Raw genomic sequence first — 11,628 nt, 5'->3', positions numbered from 1 at the left:
TTATATAAAATATAACAATTTAAATTAAAAATATAATTATTTAGTGAAACCAAAAATTAAGTTTTCTGTACACTATATTTTTGGGGTCAGTGAGCAGTGTTATAATATTATGACGAAATATTTCATTTTCAAATACAATATTGTTTCTTAAAGTTTTCGTATAAAACCCGTATCTACAAAATTTGGCGTGTCCAACCCTTTATTTACTACGGAGTATGCTGGCGGATACCTCGTCTTTGTCCACGAATGATACACAGATGGTGCATTCTTGCGAGGTGCATTTCCCGCGGGTTGATGCGCTTAGTCTCTTTTCTCGGAGTTGTCGAAAGCGCGTGCTTTTGAAGCGTCCGTCCGACGTGGCGGTAGCAAGAAGGGCAGCGACCTTTTACATCGCCGGTCACGGCAAAAGAATTTTACCCACGAATTTTAGTAACGTGCTATGCGCGGGATATTTGATGTAAAAGTACTTTTCCCGGGGCTCGTTTGCTCGGCGTCGAAGTTTCAAACGAGTTGCCTTTGAAATCTAACTCGCGCATCGCTCGCTAAGGCAACTCGCGTGCGTTACGTATTGCTTCCGCGGAATTGCGGATGCATGCGTCGGCTAATTTAATGAACAAAAAACTTTGTTTGGCATTTACTAGCAGTTAAACAATGGATTAGTATAGACAGTGCATAAATCGGTTTATTTCATGTGTTTTTGGAAGGATAAACTTGGCGCGAGACTCTACCGTATCTCTTGATAGATAAATATAATTATGTAAGCATACAGCTAATTTTATATTTTATTAATCAAAGATTTTCATTTTGCCATTCATATGTAAAGTATCTTTATAGATTTTTATAGTAATCTTTATAATCATGTTCATATATTAGGTCTACCGGAAAGTTTTGTCCGTTTTTGGAATAAAACAAAATACAAATTTTTATTACCGTCAATAAACTTTATTAAATAATGTAATTGCCATTATTCGGAGAAGTATTGTCAGCAACTGGATAATTTAAATACAGCAGTCCATGAAAAGAGGCCGGCGATGTTCAATAGGAAGAACATCATACTGCATCATGATAATGCTAGGCCACATGCTGCTTTGGGGACTCGTCAAAAAATTGCAGAACTAGGCTGGGAAATTCTGTCGCATCCACCATATTCCTCGGACTTAGCACCCTCCGACTATCATTTGTTTTTGTCCTTACAAAATTTTTTGAGGGGCGAGAAATTCAAAAATGAAGAAGATATCAAATAAGCATTGGTTCAATTTTTCGCATCAAAAGATAAAACATTTTTCGAAAATGGGATATGCAAATTGCCCTCACGCTGGCAAGAAACTTCTCCGAATAATGGCAATTACATTATTTAATAAAGTTTATTGACGGTAATAAAAATTTGTATTTTGTTTTATTCCAAAAACGGACAGAACTTTCTGGTAGACCTAATATATATGGGATATATGAATTGTACGTTCATATGTATAGAATGATAAAAATAGACATTATATAAATTTGGAAAACTAGCACTACGGAATCGTACTATCAGAACGATGAAATAAGATTCGATTCGTATATCAGCTTCTGAGTTTTGTGAGTGTCTCTCACATAACTTATAATTTATAATAATAATAGAGAGACAAGCTCTCTATGAAAAAAATATAAGTCGTTTTTACAACTCCGAAAAAAATATTTTAAGTATTTATTGCACAAAGATTAACAACTTCCTTTTATATATATATATTGCGCAAAGTCAACTGGAAAAATTATTAGAATATACAAGTTTTATTTTAACTGTACAGAAAGGGGAGACACTTTTAAATTTAGAGAAACTCTTTATTTGTTTAAGAATATTAAGATATATTATTTTTAACACATTTTCGATGAATCTTTATCATTGAAATATTCATATAAAAAAATTGTGAATAAAAATTACATGTTAATACAACATAAGCAACATTATTTTTGACGTCAATACAAATAAAAGCATAAAACGCTTTATTATTTCATTTGAGATATTGATTATATGAACATAACTATAATGCTTTTAGCTCGATATTTAATAAATGTGTGCTGTATTTAAAATCAATTACTATCGACCTTCGTAGCATGCACTAAATTTCTGTTTATGCACATTTATACACATGTCACGTATCGATGACTCAATCGCCTGTATTGGAACTTCTACGGATATACATACGTGTCTCTTAAGATACGGCTACGGCAGAATGTTAACTCTGTTTTTACAACCGAGAGGATAAAATATATTTTTTGTTCGCGAATACTTACAACAAAATTATTAAAATATATATTTGCGTTTTTAAAAATGTTATATATATCCAAATGTTAATGATGAAAGATGCAATATAAGAAAAGAGAGATATAAAACCATATAATTATAATCTCGTGATAATGTTTATATGAACGCGTTTATATATATATATAAGTATTAAGATAATATAAGAGATAATAATAGAGTCTTAATTAAGATAATATAAGAGTCTCTCTGAATCTGAGAGTACATTTCTCTCACAGTTATATAAACGGCATTTACACACATACCTCGCGTGTATTCACGCCATTCGTGATAATTGCACGCAAAGAAACATTAAGGATGAAGGTCTTGGTCGCTTTCTTTGAAAGAATTTATATTATGAATGCGATCGAAAATCCTTGATAACAATGAAACATATCATCTGCACAAAAGCATAATTAATTATTATAAAAAATAATCACGCAACATAGTTATGAACTAATTTTTGCAATGATTGCAATGATTACGTCGGATTATATTTTAATAAATATACGACATTATTATTTTACAATCGCGAACACATACGTTGCATAAAACATAATCCGACGTAATCATATGTAATCATACATATGTATATAAATTATTAAAAGTTTTAAGTTACAAAATATCTTTTAAAATTTATTAAGTTTATGTGTGTTTAAATGTATTGCGCTATACTAAGCATAATTTTTCAGGGTTCTTTCATGATTCTTGTGTCAAACTGCTGACAGCATTAGCGAAATTTGAGTTAATGGAATGCGTTTTTAAGATGTGCTAGAATTCACCTTGCTATATTCCTGAAAAATTATATGCTGCTCACATGTGAAAATATCATTCTTTATTGCCAAATAACTTTTGTTAAGAAGTTTAGATTATTTCATTTCCCTTTGAATAATCTGTATAACAATTCTTATTATGTATGTAAGAGAATAATATTTCTCTTTATATATTTGCATAGAATATATAATTACATAAAATAATATGTTGCATAAAAATCACAACTTATTTTACAAGTGCAATGAATAAGAATAAATGGAGTAGATTTTTGTGTTAAATAATTTCATAAATAAAATTGTTATGTTTGTATATTTGAAACACAAACTAAGTCAAGTCCGTGTTCGTTGTACACTTTTTGCTTACTAGTTCACTTACGATTTCTTCCGAAGGATGGTTAAAACCGGATCAAATGAATACCAGTTCAGGCAACGTCCTTGTACCGTAGAAATGTTCTGACCGAGAATTCACTTTTTATATCGATGCATATTCACATAATCTCTTTGTAATAAAACAAACTTTCAATTTTACACACAAATATATTCAATTTTAACTTTATTAATATTTATTTCATTATTCAATATTTTATTAAAATTGTTTTATGAGATATGGTAAAAAAATTTATATTAGTGTAATTGAATGTTTCTAAATATTTTTATTTTTTTCGGATTTTCTAAATATAAAAATCAACATCTGCTATTTCTTTAATACATCTGGCGATATATATAGTCTTCTGAAACGTTATGGCGCCATATTAACCCTTATTCTAACAAAAAGAAGGCACGTGCCAAGGCTACTCAAAACACAGATGGTAACATTTTAAGCTTGTCTTCTTCAGATGTACCATACAGAACATGACTAAGAGGGAAGAAGCAAATAAATCATAACTGCAGACCGACGAATAGGATACCTACTGTAAAATGGTCATGATTCTTTTTCACACTTTCATTTTGTACGTGTATGTGTAGGTGTGAAAAATAACATGAAATTTTACAAATATGTAATGATTTATCAAGCGATGCAGTAGCGTCGCGACGCCAGCATATAATAAAAAAATGATCTCTTGTCTTTAATGTGAACTTTCTTTTCATTCGTTAAATACTTTGATGTTACATATTACATTGAAACATAGAACTTGCGTATATTCACAAATCGAATGTAATTTTACAAACTGTTTAAAAAAATATGCTAATATTTATTTTTTAAAGCGCCATTTAATACGTAATCATCAAATAGAACAAGATGAAATTTCTCATTTTAATGATAATAATAATTATTTTCATAATAATGACAAAAACAATACTACGATAGCTATAAATGACGTCTTGGAGTTGCGTAAAATCATATAATTACCAACAATAAGATTCAGAAAGGATTCAAAGCCAATAGCGTAGTAAAGGAGGGAAGCAGAGGGACGGTTCGCTCCAGGTGAACCCTTCCCTTACTACGCCACTGTTTAAAGTCAAAGATATTTCAAGCAATCTTTTATTAGGTCATGAACAGAAAATATTAACTAAAAAGATATGTATACAAATACAGCATGTTTTCACGGGCAAATTTTGATTTCTAAAATTAGATAACAAAGAAAAATCATATGAACATGATTAATATACAAAAGCGTTATTAACGTATTAAATATTTATTTTTATGTGAAAAATAACATGAAATTTTACAAATATGTAATGATTTATCAAGCGATGCAGTAGCGTCGCGACGCCAGCACATAATAAAAAAATGATCTCTTGTCTTTAATGTGAACTTTCTTTTCATTCGTTAAATACTTTGATGTTACATATTACATTGAAACATAGAACTTGCGTATATTCACAAATCGAATGTAATTTTACAAACTGTTTAAAAAAATATGCTAATATTTATTTTTTAAAGCGCCATTTAATACGTAATCATCAAATAGAACAAGATGAAATTTCTCATTTTAATGATAATAATAATTATTTTCATAATAATGACAAAAACAATACTACGATAGCTATAAATGACGTCTTGGAGTTGCGTAAAATCATATAATTACCAACAATAAGATTCAGAAAGGATTCAAAGCCAATAGCGTAGTAAAGGAGGGAAGCAGAGGGACGGTTCGCTCCAGGTGAACCCTTCCCTTACTACGCCACTGTTTAAAGTCAAAGATATTTCAAGCAATTTTTTATTAGGTCATAAACAGAAAATATTAACTAAAAAGATATGTATACAAATACAGCATGTTTTCACGGGCAAATTTTGATTTCTAAAATTAGATAACAAAGAAAAATCATATGAACATGATTAATATACAAAAGCGTTATTAACGTATTAAATATTTATTTTTATTTTTTTTTTATACAAGGGTATTTGTAAAGTCACTCATCACGTTTCACACTGTAGAGTCTGACGTGCCGCTGCCGCTGTCGCAACTTCCTCATCGCTCCTTTACTCTCGCAAGTAAGATACAGTCTACATTATATATCATAGTTTTTAAATATACTATAATATAGTATAGGATTGTCCCAGAATTAATAGTAGAAAAAAGAGGCATTTTCTATACGTCAAAATAAGATAAAATTGTCCTGTGAACATGTGTCCGAAAACGCATCTCCTCTGAGTTACAGCCCCCCAAAGTTGCTCGAAAAAACTCAAGTTTAGACAATATACAGAAAATTCGACTTTTTTCGGGAAATTTTGGGTGCTGTAACTCAGAAGGGGTGCGTTTCCGGACACATGTTCATAGGACAATTTTATCTTATTTTGATCTGTAGAATATGCCACTTTTTTCTACTATCAATTTTGGGACATCTTGTATATCCATATCTTATAAATAATCCTTATTCTTATAGATCCATCTTATAAATTATTTAAAATGGCAAGTTCCATAGAGCAAATTAACATACAATTAGCAATAGGAAATACGTACAACGCGGGGCTAATAAAATTACACAAACAACACATAGACGAAATGAAACATCAAAGACTACAACTCGAAAAAACATACGTACATAAAATAAAAAAACTGGAGAAACAATTAGATAAGTTATAACTGCCAAAAAAAGGAAAAATTTCAAGCAGTGCATTTTAAAATTATACAATTAAATCGGATCATCCGGCATCTCCAAAAAAAATAGTGTTTAATTTAAAAAAAATAATTTTCTATGTAGATAGAATAAAATATAAAATATATATGTATTAAATATATTTCTTACAAGCGAACACATCAAGAAAGACCCTCCTTAGAAGTCTGGGGCATTGTTCAAATAATGCAATGAATAAAGAATTTTAAAAAAGATTCGACAACATAGAAGATTCTGATGACAAGAACTCAACCAGTTTAAATAACGGAAATTCCGCTCGATAAGAGAAGATAGGAAAATAATGTAAATAATGAAATAATTATGTTTAAAAAAAAGATTTTATAATTATATAAATAACTAATTTTTTTTAAATTCCAGATCGACGACGGCATAAATAGACGAGCCTCCAAGAACCAACTTCAATGAACAAATCTATAATAAACGCATTTATAATGGACGCATCACAATTGTGTAAATGATGCGATGAATAAAGTATTTCAAAAAAGATTGGAAGATTCTAATGACGAGAATTCAACCAGTTTAAATAATGAAAATTCCGCTCGCATGATAAGAGAAGATAGGGAAATATATAATTTAAATATAATGAAATAATGGAAACGTTTTAAAAAAAAAAGATTTTATAATTATATAAAAAACTAATTTTTTTTAAATTCCAGATCGACGACGGTACAAATAGACGAGCCTCCAAGAACCAACTTCAATGAATAAATTTATAATAAACACATCTATAACGGACATATCTATAATGGACGTATCACAATTGTATAAATGATGCGGTGAATAAGGAATTTCAAAAAAGATTGGACTACATAGAAGATTCTGATGACAAGAACTCAACCAGTTTAAATAACGAAAATTCCGCTCGCATAATAACAGAAGGTATGGAAATATATAATTAAAATAATGAAGTAATTGTAATACGTCTGAAAAAAAAAAAAAAGATATATATATATATATAGCTGCGGAGGCCGTTCTAGCGTATTTACCAATAAGTGCGTTCCACACGGCATTACGTCGTGTCGGTTGTGTGGCTCGTGTCGTGATGTTAGTAGATGATAGAGGCTGCAAATAGGTAACTACGTAATTCTGGCAATATTACCAGATTAATACTTATTATAACGAACAGACATAGAGAAAAAAAATATAAGATTTTTTTATATCCATTATTTTTATTTAAGCATTTTGTCCCATATCATTTCAGTTATATTATAATATATTACAAGTAACGTAGTTACCTGTTTGATGTATGCAGTATATAACTCCATTTTTATATATGACTAATCCTCTAAAATTTTTTAATGTGTTATATTTTAATGTATGAAATCGCAAAACCAACAATCTTTCAACAGATTACAGACGGAGCTTGAAAAAACATATTCGATCATTTTACACTCTATAAAGTGAAATCAATCTGTTTGTGACCTAACGACGGCAAATAACAATACATTTGTTACATATTATCCAACATTTGTTCGCAATGTTTATCGAATTGGTAAAATATGATATTCTTTTTCGAAGATATGTATTTTACATTTCGCAAGCGTCTCCTCGTAATATAATAGTAATATAATAATATTATTAACATATGGCATCTATGATACGTAAAAAAACGTGCTGCGCGTTTAATTCACTCAAAATATAAAAATTATCCGCCAGGAAGCAGATCGCAGACTGATCACTTAATAATAGAACCACGGTAAGAGCTCACATTTTAATAATATCGCGATGAAGTATTTTCTAGACAACTTTATTACATATTAGAGAATACAGCCTACAGTTTATTAGTTAGGTACTTATCAATATACTCTTAGATATATAATAACATTCGGCAGGCTTAAATAATAGACATTGCCGTTTAAATTTATTTAAAAAATATGAAAAATCATGTAACTGGATAAAAAATAAACTTGAAAATTGTAATGCGCATCGCTCTCTGTTTTATTATAAAAGATTCTCTTTCTTTCGTGTGATTATATATGTAAAATTCAAAAGCGTCGAGTACAGGAGGTCAGATATATGAATTCTGTCTATTTCCCATTATGTGTCGTCTAGAACCGCAACATGTACATTGTGTAAGTTACGTCGAGGAAGAGCCCGTGGCAGTGAACAGAATGGGTATGTAAATATAAACTACGATCTATAATAGATTATGTGATTTGATACATTGCTTTTGCATGCATTGTTAATGATATTTCCTTCCGTGTATTCTCCTTTATTCTCATTATATCTCTTAATTGTTTGTATACTTTAGCTAGCAAGCATAACAATTGATTTCTCATTACAATTAGTTTTATGATATGACATGTCAATATGTAATAAAGTTACTCTCAGGGGACAGCGCCGAAAGCCAAATCATAATCGTCTTATTGATATAATCCAGCTATAGAATGACGTATATCAAAACTTATAAAATACCCGAAACCACCACACCACGAGACGAGTCCCCTGACCCTGCATTTGCGCGGCAGATATACCATGTACTTGTCTCTGATATGCGTATTAGAGCCAGACTTGTGTGTTATTGGTCAGTGATTACGATTATTAAACGTTTACAATCGTGGATATCAAATTGATAGCGCGTCGATTTAGCCGACTTTTAGCATCATCTTTTATCAGCATGCGTTGATGGAACGAATTTCCCGGTTGCAATTGTTATTTGAATGCCGGTGGTGGTGCTCGTTGTCCGTTCGTTTTCGATGTGTCTTCCGTCATGACTGTTACCAATTCACCTACAGCTTTTCCTAAGTCGCCTAAAATAAAAAGAGAAAGCTCTTTACCATCTGCCTATATTTTCTCATTATTGTTCCTAAGATTCAGAGTTTATATGCTGTTAATTTCACAATTTATATTTGGACAATCAACACGTGCACAAATATTCAGAGGTATATGAGAGAAACGAAGAAATAAGCGTGAAAACGAGTCGAAAAGAAGAATTCAAGCAGATAAAATACATGATTAATATTAAAGATTTATGCATTAATTTAATTAATGCATAAGATTGTTCCCATTGCATTACCAATAATTATGAACAGCTGTTTTATTTTGCATATCTAGTATTAATGTATCCAAGCAAATTTTAAGCCCCTATAGGGAGAAGCATAGTGATCTCACCTTACATCCATTCTGTAGCGTGAAAACAGGAAAGCAACATTATTTAGGTTATATCAAGCAGAAGTGACACGTGCATTATAGAGACTGAACATAATAGTCGATTATACTACATAATTGGCACACGATCACATTTTCATATAAACTGAACGAACCTGCCATGTGCAATAGATTGCCCACATTGTGAGCAACACTGTGAGAATGCGGCGGCGGCGGTGGCCTCTCTAAACTGCTGACTCTGCCCTCGTTCGAGTTTCCACCACCTATGTCCATATACCCAATAGCAATAAGCTTATCTAATTTTCAGTGTTTGAGTAAATGTAGTATATAATAAGGTAACAATAGAGACTCTTATCATAATTAATACAAATGATGCTAAAAAGTTATATTATTCTAATTTTGCATTGCATTTTCAATTAGTCAGTTTTGTAATTACATTAGTAACATTAGTTAATGACGGAACTTTCTCAGCGACTTTATTAATTTATTAAATTTTATTAGTTTTATAAAAGATAGGACTCTGGAATATATCAGAAAACAATTTGTTTTTGAAAAGATATAAGCAAGATTTGCTATTCAACCACTATGTCACAGATAATATGATTAAAATCATTGAATCCCTATTGTATCAATATGCAGTTAGTATAGTGTCATTAAAAAGATGTTAATATCCGGTTGTTGCATATTAGTTATAATAAATATGTATGACAATCTGATCGTGTGATTAAATGCGTTAACAGCGATCCCCAATTAAAAAGCCTTGCTATATCATCCCGCAAGTATTATCGTTCGTTTATTCGCCCAAAAATTGTAATCAAAACTTGAGCTGTAATGAAATTGAGGTGCATTATACCTGGAGAATCATGATAATGGCCATTCATTTTTGCTGGAGAATCGGTCGCTAATTGTGATGCCGTTACACTTCGAGTTTGTAAAGTTCCGGTCTTCGATGGCGAAGAAGCGTTCGGCTAAACAAATTTAAATATAAAAGTTGATTCATATTTTCTAATATTTTTATTTCGCTTGTAAATAATTTAAAAAATTAATATTTAAAAAAAGATATTTAAAATGCAACATTTTTTTTGTGATATACCTCATCTAGAAGCTGTCTAAGTCTCTGTAGCTGCGCCTCCAATTGGCGATTATGGTCCTCAAGTAATTGCATGCGCGCTTCTAATCTTCCTTTGTGCTGCCTCAACAGCTTGGCTTCCGCAATCATATCGCAATCGGGTTGCCTAGTACTGTGACCATCCTCTGGCGTCGAACCCGGGGTTTGCTTCGAACGCAATCTCTCGTATTCCGCTTGCAGCGTTGCGTTCTCCTCTTCCAATTCCCGTATCATAGCTTCGAGCTCTTCCCTCTGCTCGGCATCAATCGCGGCCATGACCTGGACCGGACTTCTTGGTACGTTAATGTTGTCGCCACCATTTAGGCTTTGACAGTAGTGCGCTATTAGCTGATGCTCGTCATCGCTGTCCGGTGTGGAATTACTTCTTGTGCGCGATAGCTCGACTTCAGCGAGTCGAGAGGCATACATTTCCAGACGAGAATGCATATCTTGGCTGAGAGAGCTGTGTTGGGGCGAAGGTGCCGGGCTTTCCAGCGCGTCCCCTTCTAACACAGTCTGCACAGGCAGATAGCCAACTCTGGGATGTTTCTTGAAGTATCGTTTGGATTTGAATTTGTTACGTAACGCACGCGTGAAGTCGCGTACATCTTCACCAGACGTCGTCTGTAAAACGGTAAATGTCGTTCAATATACACGAACCATTTCTTTTGATAATATTTAAACGATATAAAGATAAACATCCTACCGCAGTACAATATTCTTGCATCGGATGTGTTAGTTTATGATTTTTTGCTTTGCGTCCTGAGAAGAAACAGTTCTGACACATGTCGAAGTTGAAGCATTTCAAGCAACGATATCTGAAATTCGAATATTTTTGTCAATATGTTCAACGACAATTTTACATATTATCAACTTTTTCCAGTAAATGAATTTTAGAATTATCTTACCTGAACCCTATAATAGGATACTCCTTGCATATATTGCATTTAGCTTGATGTTTGGCCGTTTCTGCCGCGGATAGTCTATGCAGCACTGGTAGCCAAACCATGCTTTGCGGTTCTTGTTGCAGCCAGCTTAAAAAGTGTACGGCTTCTATCTCGTTCTTATCCTTTCCTGCCTTTTCGAAGCAGCTACGAACACTGGGTTCGATGTTCGAACCTCCGAATGCCGCGACTTCACCCAATTGTCTCGGCACTTGTATACAGTCATGCAACAAAAGTCCCAGTTTTCGTTGATCAACCAGTCTATTAGGATCCGCGATCAAGCGGAATAGGTCTGTAAATAATACAAAAGCGTTTTTAGATACACATTAAATA

The 11,628-nt window shown here is 32.2% G+C and overlaps 1 protein-coding gene and 1 long non-coding RNA gene across 2 annotated transcripts in view; one reads left to right on the top strand and one right to left on the bottom strand.

The window, feature by feature from the left end:
* The first annotated feature begins 5,224 nt into the window (after positions 1–5,224).
* Positions 5,225–7,075, top strand: LOC115246349. Its single transcript, XR_003885655.1, has 2 exons — positions 5,225–6,417; positions 6,493–7,075. It is a non-coding gene; the product is annotated as an uncharacterized LOC115246349 (long non-coding RNA).
* A 209-nt stretch (positions 7,076–7,284) lies between these two features.
* LOC115246347 (dystrophin-like) overlaps positions 7,285–11,628 on the bottom strand; it is a 467,223-nt gene continuing 462,879 nt past the window's right edge. Inside the window, exons 50-55 of the mRNA XM_029825095.1 lie at positions 11,260–11,587; positions 11,058–11,169; positions 10,337–10,975; positions 10,097–10,211; positions 9,399–9,506; positions 7,285–8,885 (exon numbers count right to left, since the gene is read on the bottom strand). Of these exons, the coding sequence (XP_029680955.1) occupies positions 8,788–8,885; positions 9,399–9,506; positions 10,097–10,211; positions 10,337–10,975; positions 11,058–11,169; positions 11,260–11,587 (1,400 nt within the window). The 3' untranslated portion in view covers positions 7,285–8,787. The remainder of the gene's footprint in view (positions 8,886–9,398; positions 9,507–10,096; positions 10,212–10,336; positions 10,976–11,057; positions 11,170–11,259; positions 11,588–11,628) is intronic.

This window comes from Formica exsecta, unplaced genomic scaffold, assembly GCF_003651465.1.
Source record: "Formica exsecta isolate Colony F162 unplaced genomic scaffold, ASM365146v1 scaffold149, whole genome shotgun sequence".
Classification (NCBI taxonomy): Eukaryota; Metazoa; Arthropoda; class Insecta; order Hymenoptera; family Formicidae; genus Formica; species Formica exsecta.
Note: the sequence above shows the minus strand (reverse complement) of the source record. Positions and strands in the feature narration are given on the sequence as shown.